The 23344-nt window shown below is 35.3% G+C and overlaps 1 protein-coding gene across 1 annotated transcript in view; it reads right to left on the bottom strand.

Annotated features, from left to right (window-relative positions):
• Nucleotides 1–120: 120 nt before the first annotated feature.
• The window catches only part of LOC123525477 (SCO-spondin-like), a 59307-nt gene continuing 36083 nt past the window's right edge, over nt 121–23344 (bottom strand). Inside the window, exons 23-39 of the mRNA XM_045304554.2 lie at nt 15941–16114; nt 15287–15466; nt 14510–14680; nt 13619–13789; nt 13166–13330; nt 12529–12693; nt 11886–12050; nt 10649–10813; nt 9259–9423; nt 8671–8835; nt 7384–7548; nt 6418–6582; nt 5003–5170; nt 4461–4631; nt 3152–3340; nt 2752–2826; nt 121–2451 (exon numbers count right to left, since the gene is read on the bottom strand). Coding sequence (XP_045160489.2) covers nt 2381–2451; nt 2752–2826; nt 3152–3340; nt 4461–4631; nt 5003–5170; nt 6418–6582; nt 7384–7548; nt 8671–8835; nt 9259–9423; nt 10649–10813; nt 11886–12050; nt 12529–12693; nt 13166–13330; nt 13619–13789; nt 14510–14680; nt 15287–15466; nt 15941–16114 — 2690 coding nt within the window. The 3' untranslated portion in view covers nt 121–2380. The remainder of the gene's footprint in view (nt 2452–2751; nt 2827–3151; nt 3341–4460; nt 4632–5002; nt 5171–6417; nt 6583–7383; nt 7549–8670; nt 8836–9258; nt 9424–10648; nt 10814–11885; nt 12051–12528; nt 12694–13165; nt 13331–13618; nt 13790–14509; nt 14681–15286; nt 15467–15940; nt 16115–23344) is intronic.

Below are 23344 nucleotides of genomic sequence, written 5' to 3'. Positions count from 1 at the left end.
GGTGTGGATGTTGAAGGTTTGAACATTTAAAAAAAAAAATTGGGGGGGGGGGGGGGGAAGGGAAACCGGGTGAGGGTACAAAACTTCACAAGTTGATTATAAATATTGATGAAAAATTAAAAATGAAAAAAAAAAAATGTTGGGGGTATGACTGGGTGGAGTAGCGAGGTGGGGGAACGGTACAACTTTGCATGTTGATAAATATTCATGGAAGGTTTGAAAAAAAAATTAAAATAAGGAATGATTTTTTTTTCTGGGGGGGGGGGGGGGTGTGTGACCGAAGCAAGGGGGTGACCAGGTGTGGGTACACAACTTCACATGTTTATAATAAATGCTCATGGAAAAGAATGAAAGAACTTAAATGAAATTCTACCAATTGGTTGGTTTGTTATGTACAAATCTGTGGATTTTTAAACAATTAAAGGGCAATAACTCTGAATTTAGTAAAGAGATCCGGACGAAATTGTGTGTGGTCAACCACAATATGATGATCTAAATTTAATTAAAGTTTCATAGTTCTAGGTCAAATATATCACAAGTTATGATGCAGAAATTGCCATATTTATAGTACCCTATATAGTTAACACAAAAAACTTCTAAGGGCCATAACTCTAGTGTTATTAGGGCAATCTGACTGAAGCTTGACGGGCCGCATAACCTCATAGTGGTAAACATGTATATGAAGTTTTATTTAAATTTTCCCAACCATTTCCTAGATATGGCTCCAGACGAACGGACAGACGGACAACGCCAAAACTTCGTCGGGGGATAACAAGGTGCGAGTTCAACAACAGTGTAAAGATTCATGGTATGATGTTGATTAATAACTAATAAACATTAAACAGTTGCTTGTTTAAATTAGAATCTACAACGACATTTGAAATAGTCCTGGAATAATAGTGTAATTCGGTCTTTGCCCTTTCTTTCTCCCTGTTGATTAGAAAGAAATCAGGTATGAATCTACGCCATGCTTTTATTTGAATAATTATTTACAAACAGGTAAGTAATAAGTGATAATAAGTCATAATAAGTGAAAAACAAAAGCTGTCACTAATGGTGGCAAATGCCCCCGCAGCACCTTGACCTTTGACCTTGTGACCCCAAAGTCAGTAGAGGTAGTGTACTCAATAAGTACTATCAGCATGTGAAGTTTGAAGGTCCTGAGGGAAGTGGTTTGCATGTAAAGTGCCTTCATGCAAAAAGTTAACGTTGGCCCCTGTGACCTTGACCTTTGATCTGGTGCTCCCAAAGTCAGTAGGGTTGGTGTACTCATAAAGTACTATCAGCATGTAAAGTTTGAAGGTCCTGGGTGAAGTGGTTCGCAAGAAAAGTGCCTTCATGCAAAAAATTAACGTTGGCCCCTGTGACCTTGACCTTTGACCTGGTGACCCCAAAGTGAGTAGGAGTGGTGTACTCAATAAGTACTATCAACATGTGAAGTTTAAAGGTCCTTGGTCAGTGGATCGCAAGTAAAATGCCTTCATGCAAAAAGTTAACGTTGGCCCCTGTGACCTTGACCTTTGACCTGGTGACCCCGAAGTCAGTAGGGGTGGTGTACTCAATAAGTACTATCAGCATGTAAAGTTTGAAGGTCCTGGGTGCAGTGGTTCGCGAGTAAAGTGCCTTCATGCAAAAAGTTAACGTTGGCCCCTGTGACCTTGACCTTTGACCTGGTAACCCCAAAGTCAGTAGGGGTGGTGCACTCAATAAGTACTATTAGCACGTGAAGTTTGAAGGTCCTGGGTGCAGTGGTTCGCGAGTAAAGTGCCTTCATGCAAAAAGTTAACGTTGGCCCCTGTGACCTTGACCTTTGACCTGGTGACCCCAAAGTCAGTAGGGGTGATGTACTCAATAAGTACTATCAGCATGTGAAGTTTGAAGGTCCTGGGTGCAGTGGTTCGTGAGTAAAGTGCCTTCATGCAAAAAGTTAACGTTGGCCCCTGTGACCATGACCTTTGACCTGGTGACCCCAAAGTCAGTAGGGATGGTGTACTCAATAAGTACTATCAGCATGTGAAGTTTGAAGGTCCTGGGTGCAGTGGTTCGCGAGTAAAGTGCCTTCATGCAAACAGTTAACGTTGTGACTAAAGAACGAACGAACGAACTAACGGACGGACAGTTGAAAACTAATATGCCTCCCTTCAGGGGCATAAAAATACGAAAATGCAAATACATGTCAATGTGATATTAGCTCATTGTAACTAGTTTATACATTTTTAAATATATTTTCAACATTTTGTAGCCGTAAAAAAGCCAAAGGTGAATATTATGAGAATCGAAAACGGAAGCATTACAAAAAGTATGTAAACATTCTGATATAGTTTCTGTATTGGAAAACTAATGTTGTAAAAGTTACATATAATCATATGTACATAAATGGTCAAAGATATAATCTTATTGTGTTTAGCAGTATGAAGATGGCCACAGAAGTGCTTGCAGATACCGCAAAACCTGAAAAAGAAATATATTCTTTCTAAAATGTTGCCATAACGTATCGTGTGGACAGAGTTTAAGAGTCCCAGCTACTCATCATGTATGTACTTTATATATAGCATTTGGTGTAAATGCTAATGCAATTTACAATTAATTTAGAAATGCCTGCTGGTGTCTAAATGTAGAAGAGAATTGGAAATGAGATGGCGAACAATACAGATCATGATAAGACTGCACGGATGTATAGGCTGATCAAGATCTACACTGGTCGCAAAGGCAGAATCAATCGTGTTCAGCATGATATGGGTTAATTCCTACCTTTATTTTGCGGTATATTCTGAAAAATAATCTGACAGTTCTCGGGATGTTCTTTACTGCAGGTGATTGTGTGGCCTGAAAAAAAGTTAATATGAAGTAAAATGTCAGTCGGGCCAAGATAAAATTGATTAAAATACTTCGCGATATTCACAACGCATTGTTCCTTATCCTAAAATGGTGTATTTTGAAAGAATCGCGAGGTTATAACTTGAAATTCAGTATGCAACTACAGTCCTAAATGTAACTTTATATTTCTCTCAAAAGTTTGCACTTTTATAACGAAATGAAAAATTGTGTGACAGATGTTTCAGATAATTGGTTGGTACTAATGGCATATGTGTTTATTTTATTTTTATTTTAGGTTCCTATAAATTATGCTTATAGACCAAACACAGCTTACACGGTACATTGCACGTTATAACCTCCATAGAGTTACCGGCACAATCACTGCCTTCAAACTGTGGTGCTGGATTGTCACACGATCTGTTTCTTTCCTTAAAACCACGTCCACATTTCGGGCTAAGAAAACCATTTGCAGTCATATTGAAGCATGGTGTCCAGGATGTCCATTCTGTCCATTCACCATCCACTGTAACCAAGGCAACGGTATAAATACAAATAATGTTTAACATCGCCTTCTTCACAACTGGACCATACCGGACCTATGTTGTGCTACTGAACCAGCAAAATTATAGTTACCTTTTACAACTGTTGTTTTTTTCTAAACAGTGTAACAAAATAAATAAGCAAATTCAGTGAATATCCACTGCCGACTAAGCTGTTTTTTGTAAATGAGGGGACTATATTTTGAAAGATCTTTAATTTCATGATATACACAAGTTATGTCTAATAGGAGTGTTCCATTGTTTGTTAGTTCCTATTTTTACCAACTCTGCCCTAAAGTGACCTATAACTGTATTAATTTTCATGAAGATCTATCAATGGGTTACTTTGTTTTGTTAAAAAATGTGTTAATTTCAAAATAATTTAATAAACTCTGCAATGACTGAAGGAGAGCTGATGAAAGATGTACATGCAGCCTGTCTTATGTGTTAACTCTCAAGAAAATCCATTAAGAGGTTACTTACATACAGTCAAAAGATCCTATTTTTACATAATTATCAAGAGGAAAACTCTGCTTTTAACTTTTTAACTTGACAAAGAGGATAAAACTACATGTGAGCAAATGTCATGTGCTAATTAATAAACATTTGAGCTTAATGGTGATTTCACTAAAATATTTCTTGAATTATTCGCATTATTATTGTTCCCAGATCAAAGGGAAAAAACTCAGAACAACCGGACGGACAATGCCAAAACAATATCCCTCGGCGGGGGATAAAAAGCATGGAAACATCAAGTAAACTATAGCCAATTCATTTATTCACAGATTAGTTGAGTTATATTTTAAAGAAATAAGCATTTGATTTAAATCTGAGCTCTTCATGTGTAAATTTTAATGTGATACAAACTGATAAATTGATACTGAAGTTGTTTATTCAAATGATCTAGTATACCACTGGTTTTTATGTACAATTAAAAAAAAATTGTTTCTAAACGGCCATGCTCTTTCCGGAGATATTCTTACATAGTTAAAATCCATGGCCTGACTCCTTGTAAAGTCAGTTGTCAGGATGTTTGTTCGTTTACAATACATGAATACTAAACTTGTGCAAAAAGTCTGTTTGAATCATAAATGCATTACATACCGGGACAATCATTTTCTTTACAGCTATCTGACTGTATATGAACCCCCTCACAGTATCTACCACCCCACATAGGCGACGGGTTTGTACAAGTTCTATTTCTTGTCCTCTCTGCGAAGCCACATGTCATACTGCACGCTGTCCAACCAGTCCATGCTGACCATCCACCATCAACTGTAAACACATTTTAATGCCATAAAAAGTCACATTCAGCTACGCTTTATTCAAGAGTCAAACGCGATTTATTCGGGTTCAAGTATATCTTTCTCAGTTTCAATCACCTTTTTTCAGATTCAGGCACAGTTTATTTAGCACAGTCGGTGTGAACACAAACGCGAATTATAGACAGGAGTTGCAAAACAAAACCTTTGAAGCATTAAAGTCTGTATTTTCAGTGTTTACATACAATCCAAATTAACAAACAAAAGTCACACAATAAAAGTTTTGAACCACGGATAAAATATATATATCAATGCGAAATAAACTATGGTAAATACGAACTATTATTATCAGTAAAGTTTTTAGTAATGTCGGTAAAAATCAACCTGAAGGGCATGCTTCCATTCCACAGATTTGAATATCTATGTCCCGACCACTGCATGTTTTCCCGCCAAACTCTGGTTCTATACAACTGCGACTTCTGTTCCGCGCGCCTCCATTGCACGTTGATGAGCATTCAGACCATTGCGACCAAGTTGTCCAAAAACCGTCAACTGAAGTGTAACAATATTATGAATAAGTGAGTTGACAACTTCTAAAAAGGGCCCTAGGTAATGTTGAAATAACAACAGGCAAAACCCATTTGTACGTATTTGTCTGAATGCTGTTATCAATACGATGTATGGATGTGGTTAAAGTTGACAACATATACAGTGAGTGCAGTATGATTCAGAGTGATTTCTGGCTCGTCTGTATATTCTGCCATTAAGGCCTAACTATAGTCAAGGAACCAGCGTGGGAGCCATCGCGTAATGGCGGACAGATTTGAACACTAATTTTTCACTTGGCGTGGCCATAGAGGTATAAATGAAAACTGGTTTCTATTTAAATTTTTTAAATTTTGGTAGCAAATATGGGAGAGGAGGTTGTATTTGGTGAAGTGAAACTCAATTTTAGTATTAGTACTTACAAAAAAAAAAAAAAAAAAAAAAAGTACTTCCATGTCTTAGCAATGTGATTTTGATGTGATTTTACAGTAAGCAAATGTGACAAGAGAACTCTCTATTCGAAGATATATGACCCCTACTTTTCTCTTCATTTTATATCAGTTTTATTATAACTCTTTAAAATGAGGTAAGGATTTGTCCTCTGAAATGGGTCTAGCTATGTTTAGTAGGTCTTTAAAAAATGTCAGTTTTCTATAGAATATATAGGGAATACTATTTAGTGGTGTGTGACCTTAAATGTTGCGGAGATGACTTCCGTTTATCTCCAACCATTCAATAATTGTATTTATCTTTTATATAACCTTAAACAAACTCTGTCTGTTTTAAAACTACTGTGAACTTCTGTCCGGAAATTAGTCTTATCAAGGATGTACCATATATGTTTTTTCAGCCGTAATGCATAGGAATCCCTTCAGCAGAGATCTTAATTCTCCGATATGATTGCAGAATATCAGAAAATTGTTCGCAACGAAAAAAATGGCGCCTAGAATGCCATCACACGTTATATTTACGCGTGCGGATATGAATGCCACAGTGGTAATTAAAGATTTTATTTAGTTTTCTTTAATTTAACAGTTAATAGTATTTAATATTTCCCTATATCTAGGTTTTCTCGAAAATACAACTGAGTCCTGACCTACTACAGGTATGAATGCAAACTATATTTGTATCTACATTCATTGCAAGCATGTGAAGATGTGGTAGGAAAATGTGTTCTTGCACGTCAAACAACTGAAGAAACGGTCAAGTTTTGCATTACTTCATTAAAATAAGTTTATATTCAGAAAAGTTACCAGGACACTTCTGTGTATTGCATTCTTCTGTCTCGGCGTCTGTGCCTACACATTCTTTTCCACCAAACTTTGGCTGTACGCATGCGCGAGTTCTATCCCGTGACCCTCCAGCACATGGCACTGAGCATTCAGTCCATTCCGACCACTCTTCCCAGTATCCGTCCACTTAAAAACAAAATAAATCATATGATATGAACAACATATCCTAAAATCTTAAAGAACAAATTTGCTTCGATACGTGTTATACCTCTGTTGTAAAAACGACGTCTCATTTAGCTTTTTATGTATCAATAATGCAACCGTTTATTACATATAATGCACGTGAAAAACATGCTCTTCCATAAGTATTAATAACATGATAGGATATCTTCATCTGAACATGAAATATGTATGCATCATGAAAGCAATCGTTTCAGCGAGTTGACTTACAGAAAAAAATGATCAGCAATTAAAAGGACAGCGTTGCTTTGAACAAAGTTTCGCTTTTCTGAACAGGTGTTAAAGTAATCAGCCGGATAGATTAGTGCTGGCGTGACAGCAAAACAGGTCAGTGAGATAAAAACTGGTATCGAAACAGACACAATTCGTTCGTTACAGAAAGTTTTTACATAGCAGAAATATGTTTCACAGGATGAAGCTCGAAATAGAGAAAGTTCAAAGTTTGTTTCAACAGCGCTGATCTATACTATACGATCTATGAAGAGCAATTCGAATCATTGTAATACCAGACTCGATTTAAATAATTAATGAAATGTGGAAAACCACGTCAAAACGAACATAACTATACAAATGTATTTGAAATAAAGATCTAAGTTTTAAATCATAAAGTTCCACATAGCATCCATTTATTCTACTATTCAATACACTGAATAAAACACCACAAGTCCTTGCCACTATATATTATTCTGCTCGTGCCGATGATAATTTGACGTCAAGCAAAATTAAACCTCTTCACTAAACAAATACCTGGACAAGGTTCAACATTACACATATTAGTTTCAGACGCTTCCCCTTCACAAAATTTCCCGCCATATTTTGGTTCACTACATGCGCGGGTCTTCTCACGTGTTCCTCCACCACACGTAGCAGTGCAAGTACTCCACTGAGTCCAATCTGACCATTCACCGTCGACTTAGAATTCAAAATAAAATTGCAATATTTTATAAGAGCGAATCAAAACGAAAGTACGTATATTCTTGCAACAAAGTACAGTATCAATGGCAAACTCACAATTAGAAGTCAACTTTGAAATGCATAAAAAGGCAAAGGAAGCCATGGAAAGTAAAAAAGACTAGTTATTAAACGTACAAGATATATGTTCTGGCATGTATCGAAATTCAGGATACCTCTTGAAGTAGTCTCATTTATAACAAACGTTGAAAAAATTTACTAATTACTAATCTATTTTAGGTCGATTGTGAAGCAACTTATATTAATTACTCTCGACACCTTATTCCTGATGAAATCTATCGCGACGAGGGTATGGTAGAAGAGAAACCAGTTTCCCTTTTAATGCTGGGTGCAAAGCCGGGGAGCACTGCTACAATGTTTCATGTCTTTAGAATGACACGGCCGGGAATCGAACTCACAACCCCCTGCGCTCGAAGCGGACGCTCTACCACTAGGCTATCGAGGCAGATATGTTACAATACAAACAACATTTTAAGATAAGTGATACATGCTGCTGGATTTTTTCCCATATTATAATACTAAACATGGACGTACAGTTATGTAGAAGCTCTACAAAGGAATCTTCCAGACGTTTTTTCGTCTCCATCATTAAAGCTTCACAAACCAAATATATAGATAAACATACAGGTAAAGAAACTCAAAGAAATTATTTAGAAAACTCAATGGCAACAACGTTGTCCCCTACCGGTGACCTTGACCTTTAACCGACAAGGATAGAACATGTCTTGACACACTGTCTCATGATGGGGAATACATTGTATTTGGGTGCAGTACTAAGATAATCCATCAGTGAACATAAAATTATGAAGCAGAAACAATTCTTACTTGACCTTCAGTAGTGACCTTGACCTTAGACCTACAGGCATAAGTCACGTACGTCTGCAATGCATGATCTACATATTGCCCTCTATTCACACACCAAGTTTTATGAACTTAGCTTGAACACTTTTCGGGTAATTGCAGGGTCCAGATTTGAGGTTGGATAGACGGACGGACGGAGGGCATTCATATAGTCCTCTCCGGTGTTACCGGTAGGGGATTAATTAATTTTTACATACTTACTTGGACAAGCGTCAACGTTACACGTGTCTGTTTCTGACATTTCTCCCTGACACATCAGACCTCCATATAGAGGTTCATTACAAGTTCGTGATTTATTTCGATACCCACCACCACATGTCGCTGAGCATTTTGTCCATTCTGACCAGTCAGACCAATACCCGTCAACTAGAAAAAACATAAAACCCAATTAAAATACTTTTCACTTCTTGATTCTATCTTTCAAATAGAAATAAATGGTTAAATCATTATTCTGATGCATAAATACTGAATTAACTGATTTTCTGATCGTTTAATAGCCTTCAATTGGTGAACAGTATAAATCACTTATCGTTAGTTAGCTTGTCACTGGTTTAGTAGTCTAAATTATTTCATGTGTAGAAGACATTCAGTTAGGTGGTCAATGAGTGGCTCTAACCTAGTGCCCCATCGGACAGTCAAAATGTGACATAAGACTACGATGTCAGGATAGTATTACCAACCAATCTCCTTCCTACAAATACTACCGATGCCAAACCTTTGAAAGGATAAAAAAACAAGGTGCAATAAATTGATAAAAATAAAAAAATAAAACATTTTAAAAATTCTTACCCGGACAGTTCCAGTTGTCACAGCTTTCCGATTCCGAGCTTTCGCCAATACAGTCTAATCCTCCATGCAAAGGTCCCATGCACACGCGTGACCTGTTACGTGTTCCATCTGAACAAGATACAGAGCACGAACCCCATGCCAACCAGTTCAGCCAGAACCCATTAACTAATTGAAAGAAGAAAATATTACAAATAATTTCAGTTTTAATTAGATTATACGTTTCATATCAATGTTTAAAATTGTTTGTTTTACATGTTCTGTAACCTATATCATGTTAATTTTTCATAGAATACGCTGTGTAGTACGTTTTTTTTGTGTTTAATTTTTATTTGTAAAAAATCTCTGTTACCTAATGTATTTGTCGTAAATGACTGCACGCTGCATAGAAATTATCCCATTAAAAATTGATAAAAGAGCCGCGCCACGGTAAAACCAACATAGTGCATTTGCGACCAGCATGGATCCTGACCAGACTACGCGGATGACCAGCATGGATCCAGACCAGACTGCGCATCCATGCAGTCTGGTCAGGCTCCATGCTGTTCGCTTTCAAAGCCTATTATAATCAGAGAAACCGTTAGCGAACAGCATGGATCCTGACCAGACTGCGCGGATGCGCAGTCTGGTCTGGATCCATGCTGGTCGCAAATGCACTATGTTGGTTTTCTCATGGCGCGGCCCATATGATTATAAATTCAAACATATTTGGAAAACTAAAAAATTCCAATTTCCATCCCTTGAACTATTTAAGATGTAGCAGAACCATGTTTTAACATATCGAAACAATACGTAGAGGTTATACGCCTGCGAAATAATTTCAAGAGTACGTATCCCGAGTAAATTATACACGTCGAATTGTTGAGATATGTAAAACATGGTTCTGCTATATATTATCTCGATTCTAATATGTCATTTATGTAAAAATAGATGAAATACGGAAGCCCTATTTCATGGCGCATGAATGGCGCCAAATATAGTTGGTCGGGGTGACGTCAACGTGTAACTGTGTTTTCACAGTGTTGAAATACGTGAAATTACATGTTAGGACTGCGTAGACGTCTAGTGGGTTACTTTACGACCCTAATGATAGATACAGTGTGTGTGAATTAAGTGTAACACCGGTCTGTTATGTCATTTCGATTACGAAATGTCTCTTATATATGATAGTAGTCCATGTTAATATTATTCTAAGCTGCGTATAATCGCGTTTAAATGATTTAAAAGTTGGACTGAAATACTAGTATAGTATCTAGGTTCGTACGTATCTTTTTTTGAAATAGTACAAAATCAACACCATATTTTCATTAATTTATCTTAGCCAAACAATCTGAAAACAAGCATAGGGATGCAGTTTTCATGCTATTACTTCCCAAGCCAGTGTGTGTTCTACCTGGACAAGGATCTTCATTACAGGCGTCTGTTTCGGTATCTTCCCCTATACAATCCTTCCCACCATGCATTGGTTCAACGCACGTGCGAGACCGGTTACGTGAACCTCCACCACAAGGCGCTGTACAATTATCCCATTCAGACCAATCTAACCACTTGCCATCAACTAAAGCAAAGTAAATATCAAGGGTCCATATTATATAAATACCATATGGCAGCGTGTGTGACATTGATATTGTCAACCCGAGGGCAGAATGTCACCCGAGGCGATACCCGAGTGGTGACATTCTGTTCCGAGGGTTGACAATATCAATGTCACACACGCTGCCATATGGTATTTATTTTATTATACCGAACAAAACTAAACACATAAAAAAGTTTTAAAAATGTTTCTGGTTCATTTAATTCAACAGTTTCATCTTTAGCGCGGTAATCAGTTGTGTACACACTGAATAGCGACGTCATTACAATATGACACTGTGTACAAGGGACGCAATCATATGGCTAAAAACCTGAAGCAGTTATTTGCCCTTATATGACATTCAAAATATCAGCGCGGTCACATGACCTGACAGTCACTTTCGCTTGGTCACGTGTCAAAAAGACTGAAAATGTTTCTGATAGTCAAAATATCTCCTTTTCGGGTAATGGGATTTTACCATTGTAGACAAAAGTGAGGTATAATAATCATCAATGTCAACGTCTGAAACCTAGACTTGAACTTTGAAATGATAAAATTACGTTTGTCCTGTATTTGTAATGAATCTTTACATAGCTATACATATATTTACAACAATATGACCCCAAAGTGTAAACAGAATATATAGATGCATTCAGTACCAAGGAATTAGAGTTTTAAGATTTAAAGTCCAATTCTAAATTTCAGAGTTAGGACGACAATGCATTCGAGTCCTGGACACTATGGACGTCATGCAAACGCAGGCAGGAAAAGTTATACCTGTTTGGAAATACTTGTAATTAATATGTTGATGATACATTCAAAATTGTACATGTCAAGTGTCTTACGTTTGGAACAAGATAAAGGTATGTTATATAGGATTAAGAAACGAAGTCCTTACAAAAATAACGAAAATATTAACTTTCGTTGAAAAGAAGTTGCACAATACTTCATACAGCCAGCACCTGTGACAATGAAAGCAAGACACCAAATAAACATTCGTTACAGATAAATGAATGAAGTGAATTAGTACTTAAAATAATATTTAAAATAAATATACCGGGACAGAGTTCCGTATTGCAGAACTCGGTCTGCACCGCTGCTCCTGTGCACTCTTTGCCGCCATCTTGAGGTTCAACACATGTTCGCGTTCTTTCACGCGTTCCAGTGTTGCACGTGGCCGTGCATGTTGTCCATTCATTCCAGTTGGACCAATATCCATCAACTATAAAATATTTGACGTGTCACCAATATATTGTAACTTTTGTTGAATCCTTTTGTAAAAGGCATGCTTATTACAACAGTTCTCAATGAAATAGTTTTATTTCGTCGGTTGTAGTAGATTAATTAGGTATCACATGTACTTTAAAACTGAAGTGCGAACTCAAGATCGACCTTTGTCACCAAGGATATATCTATTCAGAGAATGCTTAGCAACACATACGAGTATTACTATATAATTTGAAACAGCACTGCCAGGTAACAATACTTAAATACATATTACTAATATACATTTTAGACAAACTTGGATTTGGCTGATAAACTTTAGAGAACCGTTGTTGAAACATATGTGCTATTACTTTAACTAGTTTAGGTTTAAAACTTGTTTTGATGAAAGATAAATTATTGAAAGTGATATTTAAACTCACAGGAGTTGTTTTGTATAAAATAAATAAGGGAATAAGAAATAGAAGTCATCTCACTAGGACACGGATCACTGTTACAGATTTCGTTCTCTTCTGAAGTACCATTGCACTCCTCTCCCCCGTGGAGCGGCCCGATGCACGTGCGCGTTCTAGTTCTAATACCTCCTTCACATGTCGCATTGCAGTCTTCCCAAGCTGTCCACTCACTCCAAACTCCATCCACTTGAAAACGTGTATTGATATCATTATGACTTTACAGTTCACCACTAAATTGTGCAAGGATTTAACCAACAGTGGTCCGCGCCATACAGCTAGCATTTTATAAATATTCAAAACATACGTATATACCATGCGATATAAAATTCGGAAGCTTTATCACTTGCACAGTTAATGTAAGAAACAATACACAATGTACATATTAAACTACAGCAAAAATGATTTTTGAAGAAAACATCCAGTCCCTCTTTATTGATTTGTACCTGTTTTAGTGAACCCCGCTTATACATTAATATTATTATTAAACTTCACATGTATGTTGATTAAAATTTCTGTTGATACGTTAAGATTGTTTCACATCAATACACATTTCGGTTGTACAAAAAAAACCTACCAGTTATTTTTCATTGCAAAATCATTCAATTCTGTCATTAATTTTTCACCTGTTGTTAATTACTAATAATTTTTGCCAACTTACATGGACACGCCTTTATATTACAGAACTCCACCTGCTTTGATGCACCATCACAGGGGTTTCCGCCATTTAATGGTTCCACGCATGTACGTGTTCTTTCACGTGTACCACTGTCACATGAAGCTGAACACGTGGTCCACTCTTCCCAATTTGACCAATATCCGTCAACTTTATGTCATAAATTATCAACTATTCATTTGTGTGTTTGTTTATTTAAACAGGCTTGTTTATGAGGGAGATTTTAGAAATTCTAAGACAAAATGTAAATTCAATTAAAGTTCCTCGGAGGAAATAAAGTGTGTGAAGTCTTATTTTCTATAAGAAGTCGGATTCGATATGTTTTTGTTAAAACGATTCCATGCTAAATGAACAATATAAGACAGTGTGATCTGTGTACAAGTATAGCTGTATGTCTGCGACATGATTTCCTACAAGGAATCATATTATGGAAGTTACCTGGACATGGGCCAAAACTACATGATTCTGTTTCTTCCACTTCTCCCACACAGTCATCGCCACCATACAGAGGTTCTGGATCACTGCAGTTACGTGTTCTTGTATGTATTCCGTTTCCACAAGTAACAGAACAATCATTCCAAGAACTCCATTCAGTAAAACTACCATTTACTGAAAAATGATATATTACGTACAATTTGATATTATTATAAAACATCTTCCCCACTTTGAACCGATAGTTTATTTAGGCAAATAAAGATGATTTTATTTGTCCCATTTATACAATGTTAAAATTAACCATGTTCTTGCTTTTTGGAAATTAAACTCCAGCCGGACCAATCGCCTAGAGACTGCGAATTTTAACTAGGTCAGAACCAGAACTGCGAGATGTTTGTACAACCATTACATGTTGTGCGGCTTTGGTTTAGAGACCCGAGACTGATGTAGGTATTAAGCGACTTGTACTGTACTGTTGCGTAGGTGGTGTATATAATGTGTATTTAATTATTCTATGCATAGATATAAAATTCATTTTACTTGGACACAACGGTGTGTTGAAGTCTATCGTTTCTTCCAGATCTCCTATACAACCGTCACCAGATGTTTCACATGCACGTGTTGTAGAGGTGGTACCCATGCCGCATGACACCTTACACGTGTCCTAACCACTCCAGCTTGAAAATCCGTCATTGCCTGGTCTGGATCCATACTAGTCGCAAAAGCACTATGTTGGTTTTCTCATGATGCGGCTCATGTCATTACCTAATACTCTCTTACAAAGCAAAAACGTCTCTAGAAGACTGCTTACTTGAAAGCGTTAGTCACACAATGAAATTTCTCTTAAAACTTACCATATTATAGCACATAGCAAACAAACATTAATGTGCTTACCTGGACAATTTGTAAGATTACAGCTTTGTGACTCCTGTGTATCTCCAATGCAATCATTACCGCCATTCTGAGGTTCAGGATTCGTGCATGCACGTGTTCTGGTTTGTTCTCCGTCTCCGCAAGTCACAGAGCATTCGGTCCAAGAACTCCATTCAGTAAAGCCACCATCCACTGTAAAATATACACGTGGCATTTTGTCTCAAAAGTGTACAACATAAAGAATATATTTCTACAAGACATTCTTGTCTGAACGTATTTCTTAACACTTGAATTTTGTGTCCTGGCAACCATTTCTAGAAAGCAGACTTTTCGTATCTTCAGTCTTATAAGAATGATATCAGAATTTTTTAAAGGATAGTGATCACAAGTTTAACGAGTAATAAACCCATTACATATTTTGTGGTATCACAAGTGTATTATAACATTTTGACGTTGTCATCGTTTGAAGCACAGAAGACGTTGGCCGGAACTCATTGTCAAGAAGGTAAAACAAGAAGTTACGGCAATTAACCTAGCATTAATAAAAAGAATACAATGTGTCTGCCTTTCGAAATAGATTTTATTAAACGATTTGAATGATACAATCTCGCATTTTGTCATTTTATTCAACTCGTTTAGTTAAGTAACGTAGTTCTTAGTGGTTTGACTTGGACGTATGTCGAACCTCTATTAAAAATGGTACATCTCCGCACACTGTCAGTAATGTCGAATCTCTATCGAATCGAATTCCAACTTTTTATCAAACTGTTCTTGTATTAAAAATACAGTCTACAATACCTGGTGGGCAACTTCCGGTGTTACATTGTTGCGACTCTTCGGTGTCACCAACACAATCACTACCACCGTTCTGGGGTTCAGGGTTCGAGCAAGTCCTAGTACGTGTCTGCTCGCTACCACCACAACTCACCGGGCACTCTGTCCATGGTGTCCACTCAGTAAAACCACCATCAACCTTTTCTTAAACATTTAAATAATTGAGCCGTGCCATGAGAAAACCAAAAGAGTGCATTTGCGACCAGCATGGATCTTTGAAAGCGAACAGATTGGATTCTGACCAGACTGCGCGGATGCGCAGGCTGGTCTGGATCCATGCTGGTCGCAAATGTACTATGTTGGTTTTCTCATGGTGCGGCTCAAATAAACTTGATCGGATTGTATAAATAATGTGAATTTCAGAGGACACTGTACGACTTATCCAGTACGACTTTTATTCCAGATGTTGAATTAACTGTTTCAAAATCTTTGGCTCTACATATGGAATGTTTTTATATTAAACAGGAAACAAATCCGTTTGAAACTGAATATACAGGATCTAGCGGCATCAGGATCTAGCGGCATTTATAAATTACCAAAACATGGTTATACACGTATGTGACGTCATTAGGTTTACAAGTTTATATGACGAGAAAATAGTAAATATATTTTCATTACCTTGAGGACAACTTGCCAGGTTACAAGTTTGTGATTCCTGCGTATCCCCAACACAATCAGTACCACCGTTCTGAGGTTCGGGATTCGTGCAAGTGCGGCTTCTTGTTTGTTCTCCGTCTCCACAAGTCACCGAACAGTCGGTCCATACTGTCCATTCGGTGAAACCGCCATCGACTTGATTTTGAAGAATATGTAGTAAATGAAGTGAATTTCTAACTTATTTATATTATTAAAATAAAGTTCAACAAAGATCTATTGCTTCTATTCAGGACTTTTAGCAGCAAGATAAGTCGTTTTCAACTTTTGTATCATCACGTTACATAAAATGCATTTCTTATGTATGTCTGTATATAATATGTTTCAAGTAGGACCCAAAACCAATACTTTTACAAGCATGCTCTTTTAACACAAACACTTGTACTAGCATTTAGGAGTGACCTGTCGCTTTTATTAATAGATTTGAAAGGTTATTGGAATAAACCACTCTACCTTTTTATAACTTATTTATATAATAAATATTTAAATGACTGCCTTCTTCGACAATTAGACGCCGTGGTGCAGTGGTAAGCGTGACGGCTCTAGAATCTAACTTTTGTGAGTTCGAATTCCAACGGAGATCAATATATTTTTTTTCATTTTATATTTTTGTTTTTGTTTTTATATTTTGCTAACATACATTTTAAAATGATGATAATGTGAAACATGTATTTGAATCGCATTACTTGTATCCTTTTGCTATTTTCGCATATAACATAGGCTTTTCAAATATCTTCTTGATTGTGAATTATTCAACATGGCTGACATAGCTCTTGGCAATTTGGTCATTCAATTAGCCGATGACACTGACTCGGAGGAAACCAACACCGCCAGCGAGTGTGAAGATGCTCCATTGGACGCGTGTGTTTGAAACGTATTGAATTTATTGAAACTGTACAAATGAAATTAAAAATGAAATTGAAATAATGAGATTAAATAAAATAAAAAAACACATGAAAAATGTAAATAAAACAAATTCAATCATAAAACAAATCGCCCTGTGAGGGATTCGAACCCACAGCCTCCTAATCGCAAAAGTTAAATCACTAAAAAGATTCCTCAATTGTACCAACTGAGCTACCGATGCAGTTTTAATCTGTACGTTATTTGAAATATATTTATAGTTTTAGAAACGTCAAATATCTTTCAAACCTTACTTAATAAATGGAACAGTCTGGAAAATCCAAATCTAAAAATAAAAGCGACAGGTCACTCCGAATTGCTAATAAGCATGCACCCAAATATTAATATTACGTATGACCCAAATTTAACAAATACAATCGGTCCAGAGGGGCAAGATAAGGTATATTTTACTGTAGTTCTAACATTGAATCAGTGATAGACTGGTAGTTAATTATTATTATCATTATTATATCAGATTTATTAATGCGACCACGGTTCTATATATTCTGACTTGAAAAGAAATCAACAAAATTTCAATATTAATTAATTGTACTTTAAAAAATTCTTAATAAACTGTTGGTGATTATTTTATGAAATAGCGATATAAGTAGCTCAAAATGTTGGGAAAATACGATTTCGATTAATTGTGGAAGTCATTCAAATTTCCTTTCTACGAGAAGATCCACTACCCACATTCACTGTAGCAAGCCATGCAAAGTTTAACCCTTACCATGCTGGACACGATTGACTCTGCCTTTGCGACCAGTGTAGACCATGATCAGAGTGCACATCCGTGCAGTCTGATCATGATCTACACTGTTCGCTATTCAGCCAGTATCATTTTGGTAAGCACCCCTTTTAACAGTTCATGACACTGTCCAAATTGGAAGATGGACAAGTTCATTATAGAAATTTAGCAGGGTAAGGGATAATCAATCTTTTTGTTGCATTTGCTTATGTTGTATTGCCCTCCACTGACAATGTCTTGTAGAGTAAAAGTGTTCATTTAGATATACGAGAGTTTTTTTTTTTTTTTTTTTTTTTTTCAGCCACCTAAAGGTGACCCATTTATTCTCCCCGTAAATAGGTGAAGCAGGGGTCGGGGAATCATCCCCTACTGCACCTTACAATTATATATACATAATACTGTTATATATGCAAATTATGCAAATAATATGTACATTTTAATCATTGATCATATATTCTAATCATTGGTATGTTTCACAGATATGAAAGTTTGAAAGATAATTCCATATCATATGCATGGAGAGAATTAAAATTCCATTAAGTTTAGTAATAGAGTTTGGTGGCTGAAAGTAATGAAGAATAGAAGCCAAAAAAAAAGAGAAGAGGCAGTGTGTGTCTGTGTGGTCACCTGTTTACACTGATGAATAATAGTAAGAAAATTTTAATGTCTTATGATAATTGTCATGGTCTGGTTATGTTTGAGGCAAGTTATCCTGTATATACCCACATGCCTGCAAGATTGGCTTCAAATATTTCTCAAAGGTGTCTAGTCTGTTAGTTTTTTTGGCAATATGTTCATATGCAGTAAATGACCATCTTATCCTATATTTAAATGCTTTAATAGACAGAGGTATGCCTAATCTTTTTGAAGAGAAGATATAATATTTTGTTTCTAGAATTAGGATTAAAGTTCCAATATTATATCGTTTACCAATATTAAATATATATAATTCTTCAGAAAGGTTAAACTGGATATTTTTAGAGTGGAGCATTGATTTTATTTGTTCAAGGAATTTTTTAGTTTCTGGGCAACTCCAAAGCATATGAGTAATTGTCTCATCTACTGTTAGGTTGCATGATGTACATAATGGACTATCAATAATTTTGATCTTATATAAATATGATTTAGTGGATAAAATTCTGTGGTTTATTCTATACTGAAACCATTGTAATAATGAGCTGACTGGGAGATTGAAGGGGGATTGATAAATCTCTTTCCAAGTTTCGTTTTCTATATTGTAAGTGTTGTCCCATTTACCTTTAGATGTTGGTACATCATTATTTTTATTAAGAATATTGTAAAAATCACTACATCCTTTTGTGCTTTTAAAAAATAAATTTATTATGGGTGGTCTTGTAGGATATGTTAGTTTTGTAACTCCAGTTATCTTCGGAATTTTTGATTTATATGAAGTTAATGATGCTTTAAATCCGATGTATTGTAAAAAGTTTAACTTTATGTTAAGTTTTTCTTCTAATTCTTTTAGAGTGTATATGACACCATTTTGATTTATAATGTCATTTACATAAAATAAACCATTTTTATACCAAGATTGGGAATTAATTGGGATTCCACCAATTTTAATATTTTTGTTATATAATAAAGGACTTCATAGAAAGTCAAAGTCCCCTTGAGGCACATATGCTTGTAATAATTTTGAGTACGACCGGAGTACGTCCCTCCAGAAATTATTGGAAAGTGTGTCTATAGTTGCTTCACAATAACTTTGGCCAAAAATAAGTAATTTATTAAAATTAAACATATTATCCACAAGGAGTTTCCATTTGCTATTTTCTTTAAGTAATCTTCTAAGCCATGTTAACTTCAGGCTGTCCAGGAAAGCACTTAAATTTATCATATTGAGTCCTCCTTCTGAATATTGTTTTATAATAACTGTATTTTTTATTTTTGCTGGACCATCCCAAAGAAAATTAAAAAATAATCTATTCAATTGTGCTATAATTGCACTGTTTGGGTTGGGTAGAGAGATAAATAGGTGAGTTAATATTGGGATCAGTAAAGATTTAATTACAGTGATCTTTCCTAGTGGAGATAAGTATCTTCTTTTCCATATCTTTATTTTGTTTTCTATAATTCTTATCTTATCTTTAAAGTTAGTGTCAATCATTTTATCCAAGTCCACATGAAAGTTTATTCCTAACAGCTTAAAATTAGATTTACCCCACACTAATTTCCACTTTGTTTTGATTGTATCAGTGCTGTATTTTTTTCTACCTATCCAAATTACTTGAGTTTTATCAAAGTTGACCTTTAGGCCAGAGTATTGGGCATATCTAGCCAATTCTGAAAGAGATGCATTTAATGACTTAGCTGACCCATCTAATAAAAGGGATGTATCATCAGCATATTGTGAAAGTTTAAATTCAGTGTTGTCTATATCTATGCCTTTAATATCTTTATTATTACGAATTTTAATTGCTAAAATTTCTGCACATAAAATGAATATATACGGTGAAAGTGGATCGCCCTGACGGCAACCACGTCCTATATTAAAAAAAACTTGAAAGATTGCCTCCTTGGTTAACCGCTAACATAGCATTTTTGTATAAAACCTTAATCCATGTTTTAATTGAGCTACCAAACTTAAAGAAGTCTAAAACATTTAAAATAAACTTCCATGATAATGAGTCAAATGCCTTAGCAAAATCAACTAGGAGAATTAAACCAGGTAAGTTGTATTGATCAGTGTGTTGCATTATATCATAGAGAAGGCGTGTATTTTCGCCTAAATATCGGCCAGAGATAAAACCAGATTGGTCTCTGCTTATTAATTTATCCAAAGTTGATTTAATTCTGTTGGAAATGGCTCCAGAAGCAATTTTATACACACAATTAAGTAGTGAGATGGGTCTGTAATTAGTAAGCATTGTTTTATCTTTGTTATCTTTTGGGATGCAGGTAATAATTCCTTCTCTTTGGGTAATAGAGAGTTCACCTTTAGCATAACCATAGTTGATACTTCTAACTACAAAGTGACCAATGTGTTTCCAAAACACTTTAAAAAATTCTGCTCCAAACCCAGAGCTTCCAGGACTTCGGTTGTTTGACATATGTTTTAGAAAAACTGAACATTCTTCAATAGTTAAAGGACCTTCCAGCATTTTTGATTCTTCATTTTCAAGTTTGGGGACATTAATTTCAGACAGTTCAATATCTAAATCAACATTTTCTAGTTCATCATCTCTACTAGAATACAAGTTTTCATAAAACTCTTTAGTTTCATCTAAGATTTCAAACTGATCTGTAATGATGTCCCCATTTGACTTCCTTAGTTTTGGTATTAATTTAGAAGTATAGTTATGAGTTTCAAGATTGCAGAAGAAATGGGAAGGTTTCTCTCCATCTTCGATTATTTGTGCTCTAGATCTAATTAAGTGACAATTAAGTTTATGTTTACGAATGTTGTGTAATTCTTCTTTTAATAATTCAAGTGATTGTATGCTATCATCTGATTCTGTTAAATTATGTTCTTGTTTTTCTATTTTGGATATTAATTCATTTTCTCTAACGTCAGTTTGCTTCTTTTTATAACATGAATAGGATATTGATTGGCCTCTCAATTCCATAAGTAATACTTCTAGAAATAATTGATCATTAATAGTAAATTGTATGTCCTGATCAGGAATATTGTTCAGATTATCAGGATTATAAATTGGTACTGCATACTGGGCCTTTATTTCTGAAATCTTTTTATTAATTACTTTTAAATATTCCGCATCAAGTAAAAGACTGTTATTATGTTTCCACAGGGGTTTGTGTTTAATAAATTTATTAAATCTTAAATTTAATATAACCATGGAATGATCTGACCTATAACTTGATTCTATAGAACACATATTTACAGTAGAAAGCAAATTTTCTGTTATCAGGAAATAGTCTAAACGACTCATTTTAAGTGGATTTGATTTTCGCCATGTATACCTTTTTAAATCGGGATTTAATTCTCTAAATGGGTCAATCAAATTATGTTCTATTTTTAAATTTGCTATTTTTTCATGTGCTTTTTTATTATTGATATGTTTGTAATTATAATAGTCTAAGTTTACATTCTGTACACAGTTGAAGTCTCCGCATAAAATTATATTACTATTATTAAATTGATGTGTTTGTTCAATCAGTTTTTCAAAAAATGAAGGTGAGTCATTATTTGGGCCATATAGTGTGACAAGAGTTAATCTGTTATTATCAACAGTTAAGTCTGCAATTATGTAGTTACCATCTGGGTCAGATATATGGTTGTGTATTTTAAAATCTACATTACTGTTAAACAAAATACCCACACCTCTGGAGTTTGAGGATAAGGAGCTAAAAATGCATTCATTGTTGCCCCATTGTGTACGAATAAAATTTTCAGTTGCTTTTGTACAATGTATGTCCTGTAAACAATATATCTGACAATTTTTAGCTTTTAGAAAATTAAAAACATCTATTCGCTTTTCTGATGAGCCAAGACCTTGACAATTGACTGATAGAATTTTGATGTCAGTCATTATTATATAAAGCTAAAGTATTGTATAAAGGGACCACACAGATACAATTTATCAGCAAAAAATAAACAAGTGCAAATATTGAAATATGTGCATATTTCCTACTTGCAGCTAAAATGAACAGATGATTTTTGGTTAAGTCCTATCGTTTTATCAAATTTACTTAAAAAGTGTTCGGAAAAAATTGACTTGTGGTTCATGATATATCATATTTTGCAAATCCAAACCATAATCTTAGTAAGAGATTTCTTATGATGCACAAACAGTTGATAAATGAGGCATATTTGAAACAAGTCTTCCTATACAAATATAACACCCCTGTGAACAGACAGTGAAATTGTTATTTTAAATCCATTGTTTAAGTTACTTAGAATAGATCTGTACGTATATCATGTAAAAGACACTAGAGAACACAAATTTCAGAGAATTATTCCATGTCAATATTGATGTTTTTCTAAGGAGGCACACATAATTGTCATTGTTCATAATCCTTTGATGCAAGAAAATGTACTTAACAAGAAATTTTTTATGCAAACTGTATGTAATGAAGCTATAACTTTGTACTTTAAATTTGCACAGAAAGTCTTATAGTCTATGCAGATATGACCTCTGAGATCACATCATGGATGTCAAACTTTAATCTCTGGCCTGTCTTGGTTCTTCCATACACTGATCCATTGAAGAACCATGCTGAGTCTATGGCATCATGTTTGAGTAGCCGGGATATCAGCTGACCATTGGCTTTAGTCACATCATCGACCAAACGGGTACCGGTTGCCTTAAACTGGGAACGTTTTTTCATAATTTTGTTTTTTTTCAGAGTTGTTCTGAAGTTTAACTAGCACTGGTTGTGTGTGTCCTGGTCTGCCTGGTATCCTGTGGATTGCCAGTATTTTTGAAGGTTCCAGAGTTATATCCTTCTCTTTAACAAGTTCACAAATTTTAGTTGTCAATGATTGTTCATTCTCTGAGGGGAGTACAGGAATGTCCATAAACTTAATGTTATTTTTTTCTGCTGTATTGCTCGTTGTAGTTGGCCTTTTGGTCTGCAAGCTTTGAGCGATTATTGCAGGTTTCAATAGATTGTTTCAATTTCTCCACTGATGTTTTTTGTAGAGCTAACTCTTTTTTAAGTCTCTCATTTTCCTTTTCTACCATGTCTAGCTTTTTCATAATGCCTTTGGTTTGTTCTTCAACCTTGGCATTCAC

Source organism: Mercenaria mercenaria, chromosome 1 (genome assembly GCF_021730395.1).
Source record: "Mercenaria mercenaria strain notata chromosome 1, MADL_Memer_1, whole genome shotgun sequence".
Lineage (NCBI taxonomy): Eukaryota > Metazoa > Mollusca > Bivalvia > Venerida > Veneridae > Mercenaria > Mercenaria mercenaria.
The sequence above is the reverse complement of the archived record's forward strand: the minus strand, read 5'-3'. Positions and strand labels throughout refer to the sequence as shown.